This window comes from Dermochelys coriacea, chromosome 13 (assembly GCF_009764565.3).
Source record: "Dermochelys coriacea isolate rDerCor1 chromosome 13, rDerCor1.pri.v4, whole genome shotgun sequence".
Taxonomy (NCBI): domain Eukaryota; kingdom Metazoa; phylum Chordata; order Testudines; family Dermochelyidae; genus Dermochelys; species Dermochelys coriacea.
Genome location: NC_050080.1, coordinates 3,481,060 through 3,505,641, shown reverse-complemented (window position 1 = coordinate 3,505,641; position 24,582 = coordinate 3,481,060). Strand labels below are relative to the sequence as shown.

The 24,582-nt window shown below is 49.7% G+C and overlaps 1 protein-coding gene across 7 annotated transcripts; it reads left to right on the top strand.

The window, feature by feature from the left end:
* Nucleotides 1-1,940: 1,940 nt before the first annotated feature.
* LOC119841812 (sodium-dependent lysophosphatidylcholine symporter 1-B-like) lies at nt 1,941-24,333 on the top strand. 7 transcript variants are annotated; one of them, XM_038369477.2, is made up of 14 exons: nt 1,941-2,164; nt 11,605-11,727; nt 12,122-12,246; nt 13,499-13,631; nt 14,330-14,408; nt 15,114-15,271; nt 15,391-15,481; nt 16,000-16,121; nt 17,067-17,150; nt 17,480-17,563; nt 20,675-20,787; nt 21,440-21,583; nt 21,978-22,154; nt 23,292-24,333. In XM_038369477.2, the coding sequence occupies exons 1-14, from the start codon at nt 2,102-2,104 to the stop codon at nt 23,293-23,295; spliced, it is 1,500 nt and encodes a 499-aa protein (XP_038225405.1). In that variant the 5' UTR covers nt 1,941-2,101; the 3' UTR covers nt 23,296-24,333. The 7 variants fall into 7 exon arrangements, with proteins under 7 accessions (XP_038225405.1, XP_043351794.1, XP_043351793.1 ...); XM_043495859.1 differs by having other exon boundaries at nt 23,285-24,333; XM_043495858.1 differs by having other exon boundaries at nt 22,820-24,333.
* Nucleotides 24,334-24,582: the final 249 nt, after the last annotated feature.

Genomic DNA, 24,582 nt, shown 5'->3' with positions numbered 1-24,582 from the left:
TTGGAACTCCTTCAGTAGCACATTCCTGAGCCATGAATTGCCTTGAAACTGGTTCAAGGGCTACTTCTCTCCAGTGCCGAAACACACTGGCTGGATTCATGGTAATTTCTTTCTGCTTCTCCTGAAGCTGGAGGGTCTGGTCTCATCTGAGTGAATACACAATAACAAAAATGGCAGCAGTTGTGCAGATTCCTTCCTCCCTGTCCCCAGATGTCTCTCTAATCAATTGAGACCAAAATCCAGGCAAACGGGATTGGTGCAGCCTTTCTCTTCCTGCAGTAAGTTCTCCCTTGAACCCTCACCCTTGAATGTTCACAGACACACAGCCCCATGCTCTGGGTGTCCCTATGCTTCTGACTGCCAGCTGCTGGGATTGGACAACAGGATGGATCACTCATTATTTCCCTCTGAAGCACCTGGCACTGGCCTCTGTTGGAAGACAGGCTACGGGGCTAGCTGGACCATAGATCTGACCCAGTCTGGCCGTTCTTAGTTCTGTGTGTCAAGAGCTGGTTTGGGCAGCTTCCAGGCCTTAGTGCCGGGATCGTTAGTTGCCTGCAGTCCTGAGAGCTCCCAGTAGCCCAGTGTATGAAGGTGTAATGGCAGAAGAAGATTGGTGCCATTTCTTAAAATTGCTCATCCTAGCATAGCCCATCAAGCCTGAGCGGGTTGCAAACACAACCTCCTGTGTCTGCATTACCTCTAGTGCCCTCTGGCCTAGGCTTGATACGTGGGGCTGTCTTGCATATGGCATGTGTGGGGATACAATGAAAGGCCTTAGCAGGATCTAAATGGAGTAATGGAAAAGTTTTCCTCTACTGAAGGAAATAGTGTGGAATTAGGCAGGCTGGGATGGACATCGCTGGGCTACAGGCTTAATAGCACCTGCGCAAACTCCATTTTGATCATGTGTATGGAAAAGGCAGCCTGCTGCACCCAGAAACCCCACGAGAGTCCTGGGGGACAAGCACTGAGGGCCAGACCTCCAATGGCTGTTCTGCACCTCTCCAACTCGTGCAGAGGTGGGGGAAGGAAGGTTGTGGGGTGCAGGCAGGTGCACAATGATACATTTGAAAAATCTGGCCCCTTGTGGATTTTTGTTTGGGGTTCACAGTCTTTCCCTCCCTGCTGCTAGGTACAATAAAGCAGATTGTGTGTAGAAGGATCCGTGCTTCCTTCGGTATGCTGGTGGGAGACGGAGTGGGCTGCACCTGCTTTGGCGGGGTACCCTATGAGTAATGCTTGTGATCCAGGACTTGAGTAAAACGGTGATGAAAAGATGCGCTACTGAGTCAGTCACTGCACTGTTGTTTGTGGATCTCAAGATTTTGTAAATGACCCCAAGCTGGAGGGGATGGGAAAGGGCAGATGACCATCCCTCACCTCAACCCACAGGGTGCCAGAATGCTTCAAAGGGGCTTGGGGGGGTTTCCTGTCCCCCAGGGCGGGCTGAGCTCACCTCCTTGCTCCTGGCCCTGAAGCCCCTGGGGTCCCAGCACCATTCGGAGTTGGCCCAGCCGCCATGACGACAAGACTCCACTCCCACAACTTTGGTCCAGCCAGGGGGGCAAACCTGAGCTGCGCCTCACCTGGCCTGGAGAGCCAAGTCCAGCCAACCCCACCGTGCAGAAGCTGCCACTGTGGGGTGAGTGCTGGGCAGGACCCAACCCCCTCCCGGGTGCAGGACCACCCCAGGGCCCCCAGACTATTTACTGGGCCCTGACTTTACACATGAGTCCTGAGCCCCCAGGGGTTGAGAACCGCCGATCTCCAGCACCCCAGTCTCAGGACAGCCCCAGGACTGGCTTGGATCGGAGCAAACCCTCCTTCTCTCCCGACAAAGCCCACACAAGGCAGCTCGGGACCTAACCAAACGTGGCTCCCCCTCCGCCTCGCTCGGCTCCGCCCCGGGGTTGGGTTGGGTTGGTCGGCTGCGGTTCTGCCACTGCCCGGGCGATAGGGCAGCTCAGCCCCGGGGGGTGTTACGCCCCTGGGGGCCGGTGCATGTCTCTGTGGTGGTTTCCCCCGCATAGGAGCTAGGCTCGCAGTCGGGTTGATCCTTGCTCCCTGTGCCGGGAAGGGAGGCAGCGTGTTTGTGAACATGTTCCCAGAGAGCCCGGGGAATGCGGGAGACAGCCCCGCAGCGCGTTCGAGACGCAGCGAGGTAAGAACAGCGGGCTGCGGGTCGGCCCCGCTCTCAGACCGATGCAATCTAGCTGGGTCAGGTAGCCAGGGGGTATTTTTAGGGCTTCAGTAGTTTTTATAAAAAGAAAGGGAGGACCTGTGGCACCTTAGAGGCTAGCCAATTTATTTGAGCATAAGCTTTCGTGAGCTACAGCTCGCTTCATCGGATACAGACTAACACGGCCGCTACTCGGAAACCAGTAGTTTTTATGACTCGGTCTAAGAACACCCTGTGTAAGGGAGGCGTTTATATTCGGTTGCTGATGGCACTCAAATGACCTGGGTGCACTGAGATGCGGGGGCCTTCAGATATCCCGAGACAAGCTGGGGGTGGACGGGTGGGGGGTGTTAATATCTTTTATTGGCTCAACTTCTGTTGGTGAGAGACACACTTTTGACCTGCCCCCAGCAGCCCTTCTGCAGGGCTGGGAAAGGTGCTCCCAGCAAACTGCAAGGTGGAGCAGAGGGTTTAGCATAAGTAGTTAGCACCTGTTGTAAGGCACCACTCAAGGAAGAGTGACCTGTCAACACCTCTGCAGTCTGCTGGGGGCCCTGAAAAGAGGGGGAGGGAAGCACAAGGGGAAGAGAAGCTGTTACAAAACCAAGATTTTAAAAATGGAGCTGCAATGGAAACGGTTATTTAAACAACTAAGCATTCCCCTGCAATGCATGCAAGCCAACTATGGTAGCCGGAAAGTGGAACTGGCCATCAACAAAAGGAAATCACACTTCACTAGATCTTTGCTGCAAGCTCTGAAAATTGGCCATCAATAAATCTGTCTGCACCTAGCTGAATGATGGACTCTCTCATCAGCCTGTCTCCCTTCCCCTAAATGGTTCCCCTGCACCTTCTCCCCGATCTATAAAACCCAGCGGACTCTGGACTTTATTCTGTCCCTGGATCAGCAGCGGTAATGCTATGTGACATTCACACTTCTGTGTTATTATCATGAAGCCTCAGTGGAAAAAGAAGAGCAAAACTGAGTGTTATCTGAACAGATCAGTGATTCACTGTCACTTCGGGCTAGATTCTGAGTGTGGTTAAGTCAGTGGAAATGTAGTGTTTTTGCAGACGTACACCAGGGTACATGAGAGGAGAACGAAGCCATTAGTGTCCGTAACTAGATTCAGGTTCACAAAGTACCAAAGCAGCTGATCCCAACAGCATGCAGTCAAGGCAGAAGCCCACCTAACAATAGTCCCACCTGGATACACAGGGGACAAGGACTGAAAATATACTGGCTGGGAAGAGCAGGAATGGAAGTTGCATTAGTGTCTCAGACTCCTAGCAGAGTTGGGCATCTAGCCCACTAAAATGCTGATACAGAAAGTCTGCTGCTGGTGCATCTGGATTCTCTCTGCTCTCGATGCACAGAGAGGGTAGAGCGCTGTGCTTGAGGAAGGAGGTCACAAGAGACAGAACAGGCAGGCAGGAGAAAAGGGGAGAGGGAATACCAGAAAGCAGCAGGAGCTGCAGGGAGAGAGAGAGGAGGAGGAGGAGCCTCTTATGCACCTCTCTAGCACCCCCAGGAGCCTGGAGTAATTAACCCCAGCTTCTTCAGGAGCTTTCTGTTTCCTGCTGCTTCCCTGAACCCACTTGAGGAGAACAGGCAGTCAATTGAAGTAGTAGGAGCCAATTAGGCCCTTAAGACACTGATGTCTTCCCTCGCTCAGGCCCTGCTACCAGCCTGCTTATTTGTCCCCTTCAACTGAGTGCTGAGAGCCACTATAGCTGGCCCAGAACAGCAGTCATGAGTGAAAGAAGAAAACGCCCCTCTGGGGCAGCATTCAGAAAAAGCAAGCAAGCAAAGGAAGCTTTTCTATCTAAGGAGGAAGGAGCTCTCCCGAGATACATAGACACAAATGTTCACGGTGAGCCTTCCGGCCCCAGTGAGGATGTGAGTGGTGAGGAGATGCCTGATCTTCCAGTTAGTCAGAGTGCAGGTGACCTGGCAGCTACTGTAGCATCCATATCTCCATCTCAAATGGATGTAACCATGTACATTCCTGAAGAAAAGTGTAGATCAGAAAAGAGTGTGGTGGAGGTGCAAGGAACAGCTGCTGCTGAGTTTAGTTCCTTAAGTCTAGATGATCTAGGACTGTGGACCCACTTGAGCGGTAGCCTGAGGGACTTCCTTGTACTGCATGGGCCACAGCAAGTGAAAAACTTCATGTTCCCCAAAGACAATGAAAACAGAAGTTTCCATCCAACACATTACTGGCGTGAAATCCCCAGTGGTGACAAAGTGGAGCGGCCATGGCTTATGTACTCAAAACCCCAGAATGCTGCACACTGTTTTTATTGCAAATTCTTCCAGTCTAATGTCCCAGCCACGTTGGGTTCTACAGGAACAAAGGACTGGAAAAATCTGGCGAGAAGGCAGCAAGTCACCAGAGAGCATTCCACAGGTGGAAAGAGCTTGAGATGAGACTAAGGTTTAAAGGCCACCATAGATGATCAGCCTCTTGAAAAGATTGCATCAGAGTCTGTTTACTGGCAAAATGTTCTGAAAAGGCTCACTGCCATTGTGAGAATGCTTGCTACCCAAAACTTAGCCCTGCGTGGCACTTCAGATTAGCTGTACGTGCCAAACAATGGAAACTTCCTTAAAATTGTGGAGCTGATGGCTGAGTTTGATGCTGTTCTCCAGGAGCATCTAAGTCGAGTCACCATGCAAGAAATGTACACACACCACTACCTTGGAAAAACAATTCAAAATGAGATCATACAGTTACTGGCAACAAAAGTCAAACAGAAGATTGTGGCAGATCTGAAGTCAGCAAGATATTACTCTTTTCAGAGTAGCAGCCGTGTTAGTCTGTATTCGCAAAAAGAAAAGGAGTACTTGTGGCACGTTAGAGACTAACAAATTTATTTGAGCATAAGCTTTCATGAGCTACAGCTCACTTCATCGGATGCATTTGGTGGAAAAAAAGAGTTTGTTTCCACCAAATGCATCCGATGAAGTGAGCTGTAGCTCACGAAAGCTTATGCTCAAATAAATTTGTTAGTCTCTAATGTGCCACAAGTACTCTTTTTTTCTTTTTAAGATATTACTCTGTTATTCTTGACTGCACACCTGACATCAGTCATACGGAACAAATGACTTTAATGGTGCATTTTGTAATAACAGAACCTAGTGAAAATGTCCCTGCAATGGTGACTATCAGAGAGCATTTTCTAGAATTTATTGACATTGACGATACTACAGGAGCTGGTATGACAAATGTACTTTTTAAAAAGCTGGAAGATACGGGAATTGCGATAGCTGTCATTGAGAGGTCAGGGCTAAGATAATGGTGCCAACATGAGAGGAAAGAACAGAGGAGTGCAGACATGGATCCGAGAGTTAACCTCTCGAGCTTTTTTTGTCCCAGACAGTTCTCATTCATTGAACTTGGTGGTCAGTGATGCAGCATGAGCTTCTAGGGAGGCTGCTGAATTTTTTAATGTAATTCAAAGCATCTCTGTATTTTTCTCTGCATCAACTTATCGATGGCAAATTTTGTAGCAACATCTGGGAACATCCCCTCTGACACTGAAACCACTGAGTGCCACACGATGGGAAAGTCAAGTAGAGGCGATAAAGCCTATCAAACACCAAATTTGGAAGATAGATGATGCCACAGTTGCCATTATGGAGGATAATGCTATGACAGGAACTGTTCATAGATACTAAGGTCAGAAGGGACCATTCTGATCATCTAGTCTGACTTCCTGCACAGTGCAGGCCACAGAATCTCACCCACCCACTCCTATGAAAAACCTCACCCATGTCTGAGCTATTGAAGTCCTTAAATCATGGTTTAAAGACTTCAAGGAGCAGAGAAGCCTCCCTCAAGTCAACCATGCCCCATGCTACAGAGGAAGGCGAAAAACCTCTAGGGCCTCTCCAATCTGCCCTGGAGGAAAATTCCTTCCCGACCCCAAATATGGCGATCAGCTAAACCCTGAGCATATGGGCAAGATTCACCAGCCACATACTACAGAAAATTCTTTCCTGGGTAACTCAGATCCCATCCATCTAATATCCCATCTCAGGGGATTTGGCCTATTTACCTTGAATATTTAAAGATCAATTACTTACCAAAATCCCATTATCCCATCATACCATCTCCTCCATAAACTTATCAAGTAGAATCTTAAAGCCAGTTAGATTTTTTGCCCCCACTGCTTCCCTTGGAAGGCTATTCCAAAACTTCACTCCTCTGATGGTTAAAAACCTTCGTCTGATTTCAAGTCTAAACTTCCTGGTGGCCAGTTTATACCCATTTGTTCTTGTGTCCACATTGGTGCTGAGCTGAAATAATTCCTCTCCCTCTCCTGTATTTATCCCTCTGATATATTTATAGAGAGCAATCATATCTCCCCTCAACCTTCTTTTAGTTAGGCTAAACAAGCCAAGCTCCTTAAGTCTCCTTTCATAAGACAAGTTTTCCATTCCTCGGATCATCCTAGTAGCCCATCCTTTTTAAACATGGGAGACCAGAACTGCACACAGTATTCTAGGTGAGGTCTCACCAGTGCCTTGTATAACGGTACTAAAACCTCCTTATCCCTACTGGAAATGCCTCTCCTGATGCATCCCAAAACCACATTAGCTTTTTTCACAGCCATATCACATTGGCTGCTCATAGTCATCCTATTATCAACCAATACTCCAAGGTCCTTCTCCTCTTCCGTTACTTCTAATTGATGCGTCCCCAACTTATAACTAAAATTCTTGTTATTAATCCCTAAATGCATAACGTTACACTTCTCACTATTAAATTTCATCCTATTACTATTACTCCAGTTTACAAGGTCATCCAGATCCTCCTGTATAATATCCCGATCCTTCTCCGAATTGGCAATACCTCCCAGCTTTGTATCATCTGCAAACTTTATTAGCACACTCCCACTTTTTGTGCCAAGGTCAGTAATTAAAAGATTAAATAAGATTGGTCCCAAAACCGATCCCTGAGGAACTCCACTGGTAACCTCCCTCCAACCTGACAGTTCGCCTTTCAGTAGGACCCGTTGCAGTCTCCCCTTTAACTAATTCCTTATCCACCTTTTGATGTTCATATTGATCCCCATCTTCTCCAATTTAACTAATAATTCCCCATGTGGCACGGTATCAAATGCCTTACTGAAATCTAGGTAAATTCGATCCACTGCATTTCCTTTATCTAAAAAATCTGTTACCTTTTCAAAAAAGGAGATTAGGTTGGTTTGGCACGATCTACCTTTTGTAAAACCATGTTGTATTTTGTCCCATTTACCATTGACTTCAATGTCCTTAACTAATTTCTCCTTCAAAATTTTTTCCAGGACCTTGCATACTACAGATGTCAAACTAACTGGCCTGTAGTTATCCGGATCACTTTTTTTTCCTTTCTTAAAAATAGGAACTATATTAGCAATTCTCCAATCATTCGATACTACTCCTGAGTTTACAGATTCATTAAAAATTCTTGCTAATGGGCTTGCAATTTCAGGTGCCAATTCCTTTAATATTCTTGGATGAAGATTATCTGGGCCCCCCGATTTAGTCCCATTAAGCTGTTTGAGTTTCGCTTCTACCTCAGACATGGTAATATCTACCTCCATATCCTCATTCCCATTTGTCATGCTACCGTTATCCCTAAGATCCTCTTTAGCCTTATTAAAGACTGAGGCAAAGTATTTGTTTAGATATTGGGCCGTGCCTAGATTATCTTTAACCTCCACTCCATCCTCAGTGTTAAGCGGCCCCACTTCTTCTTTCTTAGTTTTCTTCTTATTTATATGGCTATAGAACCTTTTACTATTGGTTTTAATTCCCTTTGCAAGGTCCAACTCTACTCGACTTTTAGCCCGTCTCACTTTATCCCTACATGTTCTGACCTCAATTAGGTAGCTTTCCTTGGTGATTCCTCCCATCTTCCACTCCCTGTATGCTTTCTGCTTCTTCTTAATCACCTCTCTAAGATGCTTGCTCATCCAGCTTGGTCTACAACTCCTTCCTATGAATTTTTCCCCCTTTCTTGGGATACAGGCTTCCGATAGCTTCTGCAGCTTTGATTTAAAGTAATCCCAGGCCTCCTCTACCTTTAGATCCATAAATTCTTCAGTCCAATCCACTTCCCTAACTAATTTCCTTAATTTTTGAAAGTTAGCCCTTTTGAAATCAAAAACCTTAGTTGCAGATTTATTTTTGTTAATCCTTCCATTTAGTTTGAACTGAATTACCTCATGATCAGTTGAACCAAGATTGTCCCCTACAACCATTTCTTCTATGAGGTCCTCACTACTCACCAAAATTAAATCTAAAATGGCATCCCCTCTAGTCGGTTCAGCAACTACTTGATGAAGGAATCCATCAGCTATCGCATCTAGGAAAATCTGAGCCCTATTATTATTACTAGCACTGGTCCTCCAGTCTATATATGGGAAGTTAAAGTCTCCCATGATCACGCAGTTTCCATTAGTATTTACTTTATTAAAGACATTAAAAAGGGCTCTATCCATATCCAAATTAGATCCCGGAGGTCTATAGCACACCCCAAGCACTATCGTAGGAGAGACTTTACTAGTTTTCTTCCCCAATGTAATTTTTGCCCAGACGGATTCTGTCTTATCCATTGCATTGCTTCTTATTTCTTTACATTCTACCTCATCATTGATATACAATGCTACTCCACCCCCTTTACCTTTGTTTCTGTCTTTCCTAAACAGCACATACCCTTCAATACTTGTAGTCCAGTCATGACTACTATTCCACCATGTTTCTGTTATCCCTATAATATCTGGTTTCACTTCCTGCACCAGTAGCTCTAGTTCCTCCATTTTGTTACCTAGACTCCTCGCATTGGTGTATAAACATCTTAATTTTTGCTGTTTGGCCTTGCTCACATTTTGTACCCTATTAGGCACAGTCATTCTACAGCCAGTATAACCTATTAGACTAGTATCCACACCGCCCTCGCTCCTTATATACATTCTCCTACCCACAGCTGTATCCTTTCTTACTTCGTCTTCTTCCCTCTCAATGCTAAAATCTGGCGTGGAGATTTCCTGGACATCTCCCATCCATCTCCCCCTAATTCCTAGTTTAAAGCTCTCTTTATCAGTTGTGCCAGCCTCGATCCTAGAAGTCTATTTCCTTCCCTACTCAGATGAAGTCCATCCCGAGAGAACTGTCCTCTGTCCGTGAATGCCTCCCAGTGGCCATACATCCCAAAGCCCTCCTTATAGCACCACTGCCTAAGCCATCTGTTGACAGTCATAATCTTGTCACACCTTTGTTGCCCTTCTCTAGAAACACGAAGGATCTCGCTAAAGATCACCTGAGCCTCAATTTCCTTAAGCGTCTTCCCCAGCCTAGCATAGTCTCCCTTAATACTTTCCAGTGAGAATCTAGCCATATCATTTGTTCCCACATGAAGGATAATTAGGGGATTCTTTCCCGCTCCCTTTAGGATCCTTTTCAACCTCAGCTCTACATCCCGTATCTTAGCACCCGGAAGACAGCACACCCTTCTATTCTCTGGATCAGCTCTAGTTACAGGCCTGTCTATTCTTCTCAATAAAGAGTCCCCGATCACATAGACCTGCCTTTTCCTGGTGACTGTGCTATTCTCGAGTCTCTCCCCTGTTCCCTCTGGCTGCAAGTTCTTTCCATTCCTATTTTCCCTTATAATCTTCTTCAACCATCCTGTATCCTCCTGGGGCTCATATTTGGTCTAGTCTCCCTTGATTCTTCCACTTTTCCTATAGGACTAGCCTCTCTTCTCTTCTTCCTTACCCTTCCACCTTCAACAAGTACCTGCTGAGCCCCTTCTTCATTTTCCAACTCTGCAAACCTGTTCCTAAGCTCTATTTCTCCTTCACTAGCCCGTCTTTTCCTCTCCCTGGTTCTTTGAGTCACATGTTTCCACTGACCACTTTCCTCACCCAGTCTCCCCTCAAAATTCCCCAGCCCTGTTTCCATCCGTGAGTCTGAGCTTTTCCCTTCAGATACCTCATATCTTTGCTCCATCATCTGCTCAAACCCCTTCCTAAACTCAACCAGACTTTCCACCTGCATCTCCAAACCTCGGATCTTTTCCTCCATCAGCTCCATCAGACGACATTTCATGTTCGTGGGAGAACAGTGGCAGAGGGAAATGGAATCACCAGAAACATACATAACTTTAAATTTCTGTGTGGCTTAGTGTTGTGGCATGACATACTGTTTGAAATAAAAGTTGTAAGCAAGAGACTCCAAGGTGTTGACCTTGATATATCTGGAGCAATGGAACAACTGGACAAAGCAAAGTCATACCTACAGTCTTACTGGTCAGATGAGGGATTTCAAAACATTCTGAAGAGTGCACAGAAGTTGGCAGAGGAACTTCACACTGAAGCTAATTTCCCACCCATTCAAGAACACAAGAGTCACCGAAGAAGAAGACATTTTGATTACGAGGCACGGGATAATCCCATAAGAGACCCCAAACAACAATTCAAAGTTGAATTCTTTAACCAGGTGCTAGACTGTGCAATACAGTCAGTTGAAGAACGTTTCATGTAGCTCAAGGAACACAGCAGTATATTTGGGATGTTGTATGATATTCCCAAACTCCTCACTATATCTGAAGAAGACCTACACCAGCAATGCAGGGCACTAGAGACAGTGTTGACATATGATGACATGCGTGATATTTATGCAAATGATTTAGGTGATGAACTGAAAGCCCTTTCAAGATACATTTCAGCAGGAACAACTCCAAAGGCTGTTCTGGAATATATGTGCACAAATAAGATGATCACCCTCTTTCCAAATGCTTTTGTTGCTCTGCGCATACTTCTAACGCTTCCTGTAATAGTTGCCAGTGGAGAACTCAGCTTCTCTAAGCTGAAGTTAATAAAAACACATCAACGCTCCACAATGACTCAGGAGAGGCTGGTTGGCCTTGCAACCATCTCAACAGAGCATGAGCTAGCCCAGACTGTGGACCTTCAGGAAGCAGTTCAAATCTTTGCAACCAAGGATGCAGGGAAAGCACCACTTTGATTATTCAAACAGATAAAAATGCCAGTGTTTACTATGCAGACAAGAAAAGTTACATTTGCTGTTCAGGCGTTTGAAAGTTAAGTGTTACTTAAAATTTTTGAACAAGGCATTTTAAGTTGTTAGTTCTCCTTTAGGGTAGGTAGCAGAGCAGTACCATGAGAGTAGTAGAACAGGAAGAAGGCAGAATTGAGACCTTTCAAAGTTTTGGCCCAAGCGAGGGAGCATGGGGGCATCATTTGAGCTCCCCAGCTCAGGTGTCAAAATGTTGTGGGCCGGCTCTGGGCAGGGTTGGGAGGATATCCAGGGATGGGAAGAGCAAAGGCAGAGAGCAGGGTTGCTAACATCTTGGGTGCATGTGTCAGTTTGCAGTGAGCGGGGCTCATTTGTGTCTTGGTTCCAGATGCAGCCGGCACCACTGCTGTTCTACAGGAAGCTCTGTTATGCCATAGGGGGTGCTCCATACCAGATGACAGGAAACGCCCTCGGGTTCTTCCTCCAGATCTTCCTAGTGGACGTTGTGCAAGTGAGTGGCTGCTTTCTCGCTGGAGAGTGGGGCTCGGAAGCAGAGAGGCTCTGTACAGGAGTGTGTATGTGTGGGGCAGTCTAGATGAAAGTGGGTCTTGCAGCTAATTCTTGAAAAGACCTTGATAGTGCCGGATGGTGTTCTTGGAAAGACTTGATGGTGCCCCACAGCATCAAGTGCTACAATTTCATCAGGAGCCTTAGATCCAAAGAGCTGCAGGAGGAGGAGGTGTGCGGGGGAGGTTTCCATGTCATTCCAGTTCCCAGAACGATAGCCTGGAATTCTGCCCAGAGCTGGCTGCTCCAGGGCCGAGTCATGCTGACTCTTTCCCCCTTTGGCTGGGATCTTGTTCACTTTCATGCTGTTGCCTGATCCAGCTGTTTGTCTCTCCCAGTTGGACCCGTTCCATTCCTCTCTGATCCTTTTCCTTGGGCGAGCCTGGGATGCAGTTACAGACCCCGCTGTCGGCTTCCTGATCAGCAAGAGCCCCAGAAGGAGGTTTGGCAAGCTGATCCCCTGGTGAGCATTGGGGGCTGAGGCTGAGCGGGCGTTGATTTGGATTTGGAGGTCAGGCACAGCCTCTTTGGGGACTGGGACCAAAAGCCTCTGGCTGTGCGCTTACAATGGGCAGTTTGAAAAGGGGGAGCACTAACAAGACTCAGTCACCTTGTAACAATTGCAGTTTCTGCAAGATTCACTAAATATTCAAAGTGACTGGAGGGTTGATACCCAGTGGCTCTCACCATGGGTTACATGGAGCCCTCCAGACAATCCGCTAAGCTGAGGGTGGGGGAGAAGCTCTCCCAGGAAGTGAGCAGCACAATGCACATGTAGAGGATCACTGCTCTAATATTTAACCCCTGAGCCTGCAGTTGGGTCCATGTGGCTGGACCCCATCCCCATGGATCCCACCGCTGGATCAGGGCCTTGAATATTTGAGCAGGGGCTGAGATAAGTGGATCTGGGGCCTGCACAGCTCTGCTGCTGCCCATCTGTTTTTTTCCTTGCGTTGAGCAAAACTACCCTCCCCTGCTCACCCTGATCCTGGAGAGGGGTGCCAAATTTCTAATTGCACAAAATCGAATACCCCTGCCCTGTCTCCACTCACTCCACCCCCCCTTCATCTGTTGCTTGCTCTCCCCACCCTCACTCACTTTCACCGGGCTGGGACAGGGGGTTGTGGAGTGGGGTTGGGGGAGGGCTCGAGCTGGGGGTGCGGCTCTGGGGTGGGGCCAGAAATGAGGGGTTCAGGAGAGGACTCCGGGCTGGGGCAGGGTGTTGGGGTGAGGACCCTGGATGGCCCCTAGGTGCATGGGCAGCCAGAGAGGTTTGGTGCGCTGCCCTAGTGTCTGGAGGCGCCACCCCTGCAACTCCCATTGGCTGAGAACCTCGACCAATAGGAGCTGTGGAGTCGGCACTAGGGGTGGGGACAGTGTGCGGAGCCTCCCTGGTCGCCCGTGCGCCATGGGGCCACAAGGTGGCTGCTTCTGGGAGCCATGCGGAGCTAGGGCAGGCAGGGAGCATGCCTTAGCCCCGCTGTGCCACCGACTACACTTTTAACAGCCTGGTCGGTGGTGCTGACCAGAGCAGCCAGGGTCCCTTTTCGACTGGGAGTTCCGGTTGAAAAACAGATGCCTGGCAACCCTAATCCTGCAGTGGATGAGCTGTGCCATGGCGAGCAGGAAAGGAGGCCAGTGCATGAGGCAGTAATAAACCTGACTCTCACTTTGCTTCAGTGCTTGTTTCGAATCATCTCCGCTTGCCCCTGCAGGATTATCTTCTCCATGCCATTCGGGGTGGTCTTCTACTGCATGATCTGGGTCACCCTCTCAGACGCCGTGCCTGTCTCCCTCAAGTTCCTTTGGTACCTGGCCATGTACTGCTTCTTCCAGATGAGCATGAGTGTAAGGACTGCAGCACCTGTGACTAAGTGTTTCAGCAGCTGTCTTCACCTTGCTGCAGAGAACAGGCTAGGCACGCCGTGGGTCCTGTTTTAAGCTGGACCATCCTGTTTCTAAATGCAAATGTCCCCTACCTGGAACTGAAACAAAGCTGGATGTGTTTGTTTCCCGTATCACGGATGAGGGATGCCATTCTGAAGCATGCCGTGTGTGCGGGAAGTCATTCCAGCGGGCGTGGGGTGGCACGTTCACGTTCTGTGGAGTGTGACCTCGCACGCACCGTGCATGCAAGGTCACACGAGCAGGGGCTGGGTCACCCAGGAACGCCAAGGGCCTGCCGCTGCCTGCAAGTACCAGAATCTCTGGTATGCTGGGGGTGCCTGAGTGGCCCCTCTAGAAGAGGAACGCAACCTGTAGGGGAGCTCCCAGCTGCTCTGGCTCCAGACTTTCCCAGCAGGGGGCGCTGTAGGGCATGGTACTGGTTGGTTATATAGTGACGGCGAGAAACAGGGCAGTAGTTTTCGTTTTCACGGCTGTTCTCTGTGGTGGCAGCTCCTCCAAGGGGCTCACCTCACCAGAGGTGTTCCCAGGAGGGGAGGGCGGTGTCTGCCCCCAGAGGGTGGGATGTGAGAGACAGGGGATCCGAGTATCAGAGGAAAAGCAGCTGAGTTGTTTGGTATCTGAGCTGTTTTTCTCCCCAGTGCTATCATGTGCCGTATTCCTCCCTGACCATGTTCCTGGGAGGGAATCCGCGAGACCGGGACTCAGCCACCGCCTACAGTAAGTGTCTCTGCTCGGATGCAGGGTTTCTTTCAGGGTCCCAGGCCTGTGTGACTTCTCTCCAGTGCCTCACTCCATGCCAGAGGGGGTGTTGTCTCTGTATCTGGGTTTGTAATAGGGTCACACCGCGTGTGAATTTGACCTGATACATTATAAAATGTCAAAAAAAATCCCATATTTGGGATCCACATATTATCGCAGCTAAATAATAACTGGGCTGCAGTGTTAACCAGGGACACTCTGATGGCTTGGATCTCAATCTCAGGGCATGTGGCATCCCTAGAAATTCTTCTTTTGTTAAATCAGCCCAACCACAGCACAGGCAATATCACACGGCACGGGGTATGGTTATACTGAACACACACAGGCCTTGGGCTGGTTGCTGTAAAGACTCTCTGTGTAGAAGCATTTATTAGACAAACAACTCCCATGGGGAACCAGGACTAGACTCTAGCCCTTCAGTTCCAAAAATTTAGGCCTCTACCACTGGAGTGAAGGGGGAAATTTTAGAGCAGACAGAAATAGTAGATCTCTTATCCACTTTATGAGCAGCCACCAGAGGGGAGTCTCACCCTTTCAGGCACACAAAGCCAATACGTTACTTTGCAAGGCACATCCTGGCCTCCCCTTCCCTAGGGGATCTGCTCTGAGGCTCAGGCCACAAGACTGACTGACCAGTCTCCCATTTGTCCTGGCTCTTGGCAGGAATGGGGGTGGAGGTGTTCAGCACGCTGGTCGGCTCCGGTATCCAGGGGCAGATAGTCGGCGGGTACCACGCCAGCATGATGAAAAGCTGCAGCATGGCCAATGGGCCTCTGTACAACATCACCTCCCCGGGGCTCACTGATACCTTGGAGAACACGGTAAGCACCTGGCGGTCTGCTCCCTGCCCCGTTGCAGAGCTCTGGGTGGGAGAGCACTGTCTGTGCTCCCTACAACTAGCACCTAGGTTGTGACAGCTGCATCGGCTCTTGTCTTCCAGCGCAGGGCGTACTGGATTGCCTCCGTGGTCCTGGGCTTGCTCTACTGCACGGCCTGCCTGATTCTCTTCTTCGGAGTGAAGGAGCAGCCCGGTAAGGTCACTTCTCTGGCTCCTCTTGCAATGGTTTGGGGGTGCCCTGTGGCTGTGGCTCTGGGGGATGGGTGCAAGTCCTGCAGGGGAGGGAGTTGGGAATCTGCTGGCTGGGCGGGCTGTCGGGAGACACGGTGCCTGGCCTGTGGGTGCGAAGAAGGCGGGTTGAGAGACATGGTGCATGCTTCAGACTCAAGACTTTTGCCAGCCTGTGATGTGGGAGTTGGTGGCTTGTTGCTTTCCAGCCTCCTCCACCATCCAGTTCACGTCAGCTCTGAGGAGGCCGCTCCCCTCGGCTGGGACGGCAGAAGGAAAAATGGGGCGTCGGTAAGGCAAGGCCGGTCAGAACCCCGGTCAGGCTGGGAGGCCTGGCCAAGCATAGCGAAGGCCTCATCAGTCGCTAGGCGCGAGGCGGCCTGGGGTAGTGTTCGCGGCCCTTGGGCTTTACAGTAATCACCACCATCTCCGGGGGGTAGGGCTGGGGGTGACTCTGCAGCACTTCCCTTCTCATCCATGCAGGGCCCCTCAGTCCCTTGGGAAAGACTCAGCTGCCCTTCTTTTGCAGCCTGCGAAAAATCCTGCGACACCAGCCCTATGTCCAGCTGCTCTGTGGCTTCCTCTTCATGTCCCTGGCCTTCCAGGTACCATCACACCCACGGCTGGTGTGGAGAGAGGGGTGACTGCAGCGTGGCCAGTAGCTGGGCTCTTGCAGGAAGTCCTGGGTCAAAAGTATCTGATCAATGAGGAGAAGCAGGTCCCCGACGTGTAGAGGGATGGTGGGGAGTGGCGGCTTGAAACACACAAGCTGTGTGGGAGAAGAGGCAAGGAGAGACCTGCACAGACTCCAGGAGCTTTCTCCACCAGTGAGACAGGCTGTGCCCAGCCCATGTTTAGGAGCCCACCAGACTGAGCCCCTGGCTCTACCTTTCCCACCCCTGCCCATCAATACAATCCCCCATCATGCTATGCTGATAAAAGTGAGATTGTGCCAGCGGGGTGCAGCAGCCCCTGCTGTGGGACTGTTGTGATAAGACCACCGAGGGGGTCAATAGGCCAGGAGAGGTCCTGTGCAGAGCCTTTAACTCTAGGGTGCAGGTTCAAATCCATCTCATGTCTGCAGTGATTGGAAGTTGTTCCTGCTATACAGTGTTCGGTGGCCTCTTGATCATCATGAGTCCCGTGTTCTCAGTCAGATTCCCCAGGGATGAGTGTCGGTTTCCCAGAAACCACCTCACATACCTCTAACCAGCAGCCTCGGCGGAGAGACCAAGGAGTGAATGGGCAAAGAGAAGGAACACCCCCTTATTGTGAGGGGGGGTCTATGCAGGCGTGGGAAGCCAGCTAGTGACTCACTGGCTGAGTGCCGCATTGGACGGGTGGGTTCTGCGGTCCCTGGAAAAATGGATGGGGAGTCAGGAGCGTGTGTGTGATAGATTGAGGGGCGGGTGGAACAGGCATCTCCAGCCAGATGGTGAGGAGCAGCAAAGTCCCATCTGACCTCCCAGCTTGCTGCACTGCAGGCTCCTTCGGGGCTGGACAGCGGGCCCAGGAGCTAAGCGCTGAGCGTCTCTATGTTCCCTTCCCAGATTGCTCAGGGGATCTTTGCCTTTTTCTGCATACACGCTGCTGGGCTGGCTGGGAGGTTCCAGCACTTGGTGCTCATCATGCTGGTACGTCTACACAGTGGAACCGGTCTCCCCTCACAGCCCCCCTCTCTGAGGCCAATGGTGCCCCCAGAGTGTACTCACAGGAGGGGTCAACCCCCCACATAACCAGGGCCCCTCCTTGCTCTTTCACTTAGCATGACAGAGGTTGATCTGAAGCCCACAGTGTGGGCAGCGCAGGGAGAGGGGATAATGGTGCCCAAGGCTGGTCTGATGGATTTCAGTATCTTTGCTGCCCGTGTCCCCCATGCCATAACATGGATGTCTCTGGGGGAATGCTCTGAGAGTCCTGGAAGGCCTTGCTGAGTCTCTCCCTGTGGCTCTCACTCCCCCAGGTCGTGGCTTCCCTCTCCATTCCCTTCTGGCAGTGGTTTCTGGAGCATTTTGGGAAAAAACCAGCTGTGTTCGTGGGCCTATCAGTGAGTTTCTGTTCTCCTCTGGCTTTAAATAGATATTTAAACTGAAATTCCTACAGCATTTCTGCCCTGCATCCTGCATCCTCCTTCTGGAAGAAGCTGGGACTGGGAACCCCCACCCCTGGTCAGCCCTCCTACCCTGCTCCCTACAATTCCTGCTGCTGGGAGAGGCTGGGACTGGAGTAACCGAAAGCCCCTCCCCACCCCACCTGTGCTATACCTGTACCAGTCCTTGCGGTGACTCCTGCTGCATGTGGCCCCCACCGGAGTAGTGATGAGCACGTCCATAGGCAGTTCTCCTGCCCCATTCCCTAGAGAGTGTCCCTGAACAGAGTTGGCATTGGCACCTCTGTGAGCCCCTCCTCTTTAGCACCCCCCCCCCCGCTGTGGAACACGTGCCCATGGGGAAGGCGGTACAGACACAAACGGAAATTGACCCAGCACCCTTACACGACACTTCCCAGCAAACACACCTGTGCGGCCGTCTCCAGACCACAGAGGGCTCACTGACCGCTGATGTTAGGGGGCTTATTCCTTCACCCACTTACTTCCCTGGTTCTTCTCGCATGAACAGAGAGCAACAATACCCGAAGTCCAAAGGTGCAAACAATTCAATGTTTATTGGGGTGAACTTCCAGCAAGCATGATTCCAGTTTCCTTCCTTAATGTCCCCCTTGCCAGATCTGACACCACAGAGCCTTACACCTGTGTCCCTGTTCCCATTCCTGCCCTTAGCCAAACATGATTCCAATTTCCTCACCCCCATTCCCTGTTCCCATTTCCCCCCCACACACCCACTTTCTGATTGACTGCAGACTATATAGTAAAACTTGAGTTCTGCTTAGCTATACCTTAACCAATCATTTTCCTGAAATTTAACTAACCAATCCTAACATATTGTAATATGATTATGTAACCAATTATATCCCATCACCTTAATTAGTTTACACCCAGCAAAATTAATTATACAGCAGACAGAAACAATTACAGAACCAGACAGAGATTATACAGACAAACAATGGCAAAGTGGGAACTATAATGACAAAACAATACAGAAGTGAGGATTTCACGTCCCAGCTATTGATAAGTGAGTGCTTGCCAGGCAGGATGCTATCAAACTAAGTTTCCTTTTACATCTTCTAGGCACTTCCCTTTCTCTGGAGGCGACAGGCATTATCAGGACAGGATTGTATCCTAACGGCCCAATAGTACCCGATTTCAGTGTGGCTAGTTTGGGATGTGAGGAGGTGACCGGTCGCCTCCTAGCTTATGGCTGCCCCTGGTGCTTAGCCAAAGGCCTTAGCCTCAGCGCAGGGCCTCAGACGGTCGCAGTGAGAGCAGGCCCTTACGCCGGCAGACAGTGATTTTGATTCTTCCTTTTATACCTCTAGAACTAGCCAAGTGATAGGAATACACCGAAATTCTTAGAGTACAGGCCTTTACAGACAGGCCTGAATATCTATATCCTAACAGCTGGCAGCACCACCGCCCCGAGGGCTGGCGGAAGATGTGTCACTGGGCTGAAACGCCCCCTGTGCTAATCAGACAGGCGCAGCTCGGGGCAGGGAGCGCAGAGAACATGCAGGCTGTAGATGCGCAACATGTTCTGCTGCGATCTCTCTGCCACGCACGCTCAGCATGGTGCCAACGGGCTGCTTTGTGTCAAACCGATCGGCCACGGCCTGGGCAGTGACCGGTATAGAGACTGCAGCATATGCAGCCAATTCCCTTCCCCTCCCCCGTACTGCCCTGGAGTCTCACACGGCTGTTTGTTGTGTGTCCTTAATACCCAGGGAAAATAAGAAACGTTGATTAATGCTTTGCATTCCCCTAGAGCAGTGGTGGGCAACCTGCGGCCCGCGGGCCAATCCGCTGGTGGGCCACGAGGCAGTTTGTTTATACTGACCGTTTGCAGGTACGGCTGCCCACGGCTCCCATAGGCTGGGAATGGCGAACCGTGGCCACAGGGAGCTGCAGGCGGCGGTGCCTGCAGGCAGTCACTGTAAACAAACTGTCTCATGGCCAGCCAGCGGATTACCCTGATGGGCCACATGCAGTCCACGGGCCGCAGGTTGCCCACCACTGCCTAGAGCCTTCCACCCCTGAGGTTAATTAACTTGTCCTCCTGATAGCCCATGCAATGGGTATAGATAAGGCACAGGGAGGTTAAGGAATGGAGACGGGGCTATCCAGGGAGTTTTCCCAGTGATGTCAGGGTTTGCTGAGGACAACCCAAGGGTCTGTGTTCACACCTGCAATCAGCGTCAATGGGAGCTGGGGTGCTCAGCACCACGGACTGTCCCTTAGGGCTGTATCCACTGTGCTGAGCCCTGCTCAAAACCTGGCCCCCATTGTGGGTGCTCACCACTAGGGGCTACGTTTACAAAGGGATTCAGGTACCTGAAGATGCAGACAGGCACATAATGAGATGTTATAAAAACACCTAGGTAGGTTCTGTGCCCAACTCCCACTGACAGCCATGGGAGTCAGGCGCCCAACCTGCTTAGGTGCTTTTGTAAAATCCCACTGGGGTGCCTATCTGCATCTTTAGGCACCTAAATCCCTTTGTAAATGTGGATCTAGGTGACTCACCCAAGGTCACATAGTAAGAATCGCAGAGCCAGAACGCAGGAATCCAGACTCCCAGTTCAACCACTGCACCACACTCCCTTCTACACTGGAATCATATTTGATTTCTGCTCCTGTGGGGGTTCCTATGGCATTCATGATTTCTAGTAATTAATGCAGCATTATGTTATTATCTGTCGAGCTCTGTCCGTGCTCTCAGGGCTGCACAGAACACAGGAAGAAGAGATGCAGTCTCCGCTCCAAGGAGCTTCCATTGAGAATTAGACCATAGAGGGGGCACTGAAATATCAGAAATAGTCTAATGTCCAAGCAATGATGCAAAGTTGCTACTGAACTTGCATATCTCTGTGATGCAGGCAGCTCTGATGGGAGAAGTGAGGTTTAGTCCATGGTAGGTATTTGTGAGCAGAGGAGAGGTTTGCATGGAGAAAGCGGGGAGCATAGTCTTGGGGTCCTGGGGAGTGAGGGCCACACGCATGCAGAGCAAAAGGAGCATAAGTCCCTCTCTCTCTCTCTCTGCTGTAGTTAATTATCCCTGCCCTCATCGTTATCACCCAGGTGAGCCACAACTTTTTGGTCGTTGTCTTCATGATGGTATTAGCGGGATGCAGCCTGGCTGTCCTCTACTTGTTACCCTGGTGAGTGGAGTGGTTCTCCAAGCCATGGCTGGGACTGCTCATTCCTGGATTGTTAAAAAGCTAGGTCACTAGGAGGAACAAACTGAATGGGGGGGAGGGAGAGTTTGTTGGGAAGCATGGTTGATAAAGGCCTAGATGTGGGTGCATTCATCTGTGTGGCCAAATAAGAGAGCAAAGGGGGGTGGACACCTTTGTCGTGAGTGTGAGTAGCATTAGACAGGGAGGTTTGTGTGTCACTGAGTGATTATACAGCACTGGCATTGCATCAGTCTGCGAACAATGTAAACTCCGAGTTAGCTGCAAGCATGTGGCCCTGCTTTCATTATACAAAACACTTAACTTCTGTCTTGTACTGCCTCCTGCAAAATAGCATCCAACACCCAATGTCTAGACTCATGCTAATATGTGCATACATTTGCACACCTAATTTGCACATGCAAGTGGAGCAATTGCTCAGCTTAGGCACATAAGTGCACATGCAGTCTTGAAAACCTGGGTCCTACTGTGTTTTTTCCCCAAACCACAGTCCAAAGCTTTGGCCAGTGCTGGAGGGCTGCAGTGTCAGAAGCCCAGCAATGACTAACAGGAAAGAATCAGGGCAGGCAGTAGTGTTGGGTTTGACTAGCACCTTTACCAGGCTATTCATCCCCAGGTCCATGCTACCAGACGCAGTGGATGATTTCAGGCTGAAGAATCCGAACTATCTAAACCTGGAAGCTTTTTTGTACTCGTTCTATGTTTTCTTCAACAAGTTTGCAGGAGGACTCTCCTTGGGGATATCAGCAATGAGCCTACAGTAGGCCTCAAACTCTACTTTCTGTTTATCACTGGGTTCATGGTTACCCTGTGGGAGAGCTGGAACAGGAACAGTTGGGAGCTCCCCATGGTCAATGTTCTATACCATTCCCCACGGCCCCTCCTCTTGGAGGTGGCTGGTACCAGACTAGCTGGGAGTGTCCCATGGCCAGCTCTCCTGTGCCATTCCCTACAGCACTTCCTGCTCAGCAAACCTCTGAGTGAAGTCGCTGTTTGCTCCTTTCCAATTCTCTGCCATGACTTGCTGGGACTGTGGTGTGTGTAAGCTTTTCCATTGCCAGCACTCTGCCCAGGGGCTCCGGTTTCTAGGGGAAACAAAGGCCAGTGTTTCCATGGCAGAAAGCTCGTGCTTTTTTCATTGTGCTTCTCTTCAGTTTTGCAGGTTACAGAGCCAGTGACTGCACACACAACCCCTCTGTCATCCTCACGCTGCAGATACTCATGGCCCCTGTCCCAATAATCCTGCTGCTCATTGCCATGGCCATATTCTACTTCTACCCCATCAACGAGGAGAGGAGAAAACAGATGAGGGTGGAGATGGAGGCAGCTGGGTAAGTGCAGTGCCATCTCTTAGGAGCGTTTACGTGTTCTGCAGTTCTTTGGTTCAAGCCTCCACACTAGAACTGCCTAATACACCTAGCACAAGTCTCCATCATGACTTGGAGGGATTCCCCAGCATGAGTATATTATAGCCACTTTGCAGTGGAATTCAACTCAGATCTCAATCCACACTCAATGGCAACCAGCCAGCAAATACTTCTACACCTTTTCCCAGTTAGGACAGGCTGGGACTGGAAGAACTGGGAGGTCCCCTATAGTCTTCACTCCCTGTAGTGATTCCTGCTGTGGAGCTGGGATTACTGTCTTTTTTAAGGCCAGGTCGACACTACCGATTACTTCGGTATAATTTACGTTGCTCATGGGGTGTGAATAAGCCACCCCCAGAGCAACATTAGTTACCCTGACGTAAGTGCTGGTGTGGACAGGACTTTATCAGTGGGAGCGCTTTTCCTACTGACAGAGCTACCGCCTCACCTGGAGGCAGATTTATTATGACAACGGGAGAGCTGTCTCCTGTCAGCACAGAGCATCTTCATCAGACACACTACAGTGGTGCAGCTATGCCGATGTAGTGCTTCTAGCGTAGACTAGCCCTTAGACTTTTATTCAGCACACTGGGGTTTTTAAAGTTCTTTATACAATGCAATTCCACCAGTTCCAGGGGTCTGCTGCAGGGTGTCAGCTTGGGGCCTCCTAATGCTTCAGAAGAAGGCTGAATTAGGAAGCTTCAGGAGGTATAATATGGATGGCCAGCAGTGATGGCTCCGTCAGATGTCTCCTCCCCACCCTGTACATTGAGATGGGGATGACTAGAATAACACCCCCCCATCACCACCACCATTTGCTAGCAGGCAGTGCTACCTCAGGAACAATTGGAGATATGGGTCCTGAAATGTGTCTCTGAGCCACAGTGATTGTCCCCCCTGCTCCCTTTTGTCCCCATGCCTAGATATTTGGGGAGAAAAGGAAAATTTGCCAGGAAAAAAACCCCATTTATAGCCAGGGCGCTCCATGTTGATGCAGTGGGACTGGGTCTGGGACCAAGCACCGCATCCTCCCTCTCTCTCTTTAATGTGGATTTTAAGTTGGATTTCATATTCATTTCTGTTCTTTTTAACTGTCATTAGGTAAAGAATGAAAACCCAGGATAAACTAAACCTTGAGCCAATCTCGGGAAATTCACTTGGAAAGAATCCAGTATTGCTACATGGCCATGAGGATGCATCCGTGTAATTTAAAGGCTCAGCTGCCTGTTGTTGCCGATTTTCCCCATCACAAAGGACACAGCCCTGCTTTCTGCCTTTCCCTGTGCGAGATCGGCCGTGCAGTGCTTCTGCAGGGAGGCCAGCAGAGTTGGTGGCACCCCACAGCACTGCATGCTGCCTGGCTTAGCTTTTGCTTTTCTGGCTGCTCTGGCACTCTCAAAACAGGACCAAAGGGTGGGGGAGATCAGGATCATTAGAGAGCTAAGTTTTGGAAGAAATACAATATTTTTAGGAAGGGTATCGTGTGCATAATATATTTCTAGGTCATCAGACTGGCAAGATGAAGTCTCCTAGACTGTACTAACCCATCCATCTCATTAGGAACAAAGGAATTGTCACACCAGAACAGACAGGTGGTCCAGCTCATCCAGGATCCTATCTCCGATAGCGGAATGGTCAATGCTGGCTGCTTCAGAGGAAGATGTGAAACACCCTCCTTAATGATCCTGACTGAGTAATACTGTTCCTGTGAGGAGATGGGGGAGGACGGGTCCTTTTGACCCCATGTGGTGATCAGTTCCTGCCTTGCAGCTCGAAGATTTACTTCTGTCAGGTTCCTAGGTAAAAGTAGGCAGGACTAGTGGCAAGAGCTTGGGATCCTAGAACTGAAGCCAGGAATCAGAGCCAGTACCAGAGTCAAGCCGAGGGTCTAGCCAGAGTCAGAAATCATGTCGAGGGTCAATACCAGATATCGGGGGCTGTGTTGGGTTTCCAGGGGTTGATTAGGAATCAGAATCCGAGTCAGAGAGAGGTCAGTACCACGAGATCAGAAGTACGGTAGCTTTGTCCTCACCCATAACTATTTCACATTTGTGGACAATGTGTACCTTCAAATCAGCGGCACTGCGATGGGTACCCGCATGGCCCCACAGGATGCCAACATTTTTATGGCTGACTTAGAACAATGCTTCCTCAGCTCTTGTCCCCTAATGCCCCTACTCTACTTGCGCTATATTGATGACATCTTCATCATCTGGACCCATGCAAAAGAAGCCCTTGAGGAATTCCACCATGATTTCAACAATTTCCATCCCATCATCAACCTCAGCCTGGACCAGTCCACACAAGAGATCCACTTCCTGGATACTACGGTGCTAATAAGTGATGGTCACATAAACACCACCCTATATCGGAAACCTACTGACCGCTGTTC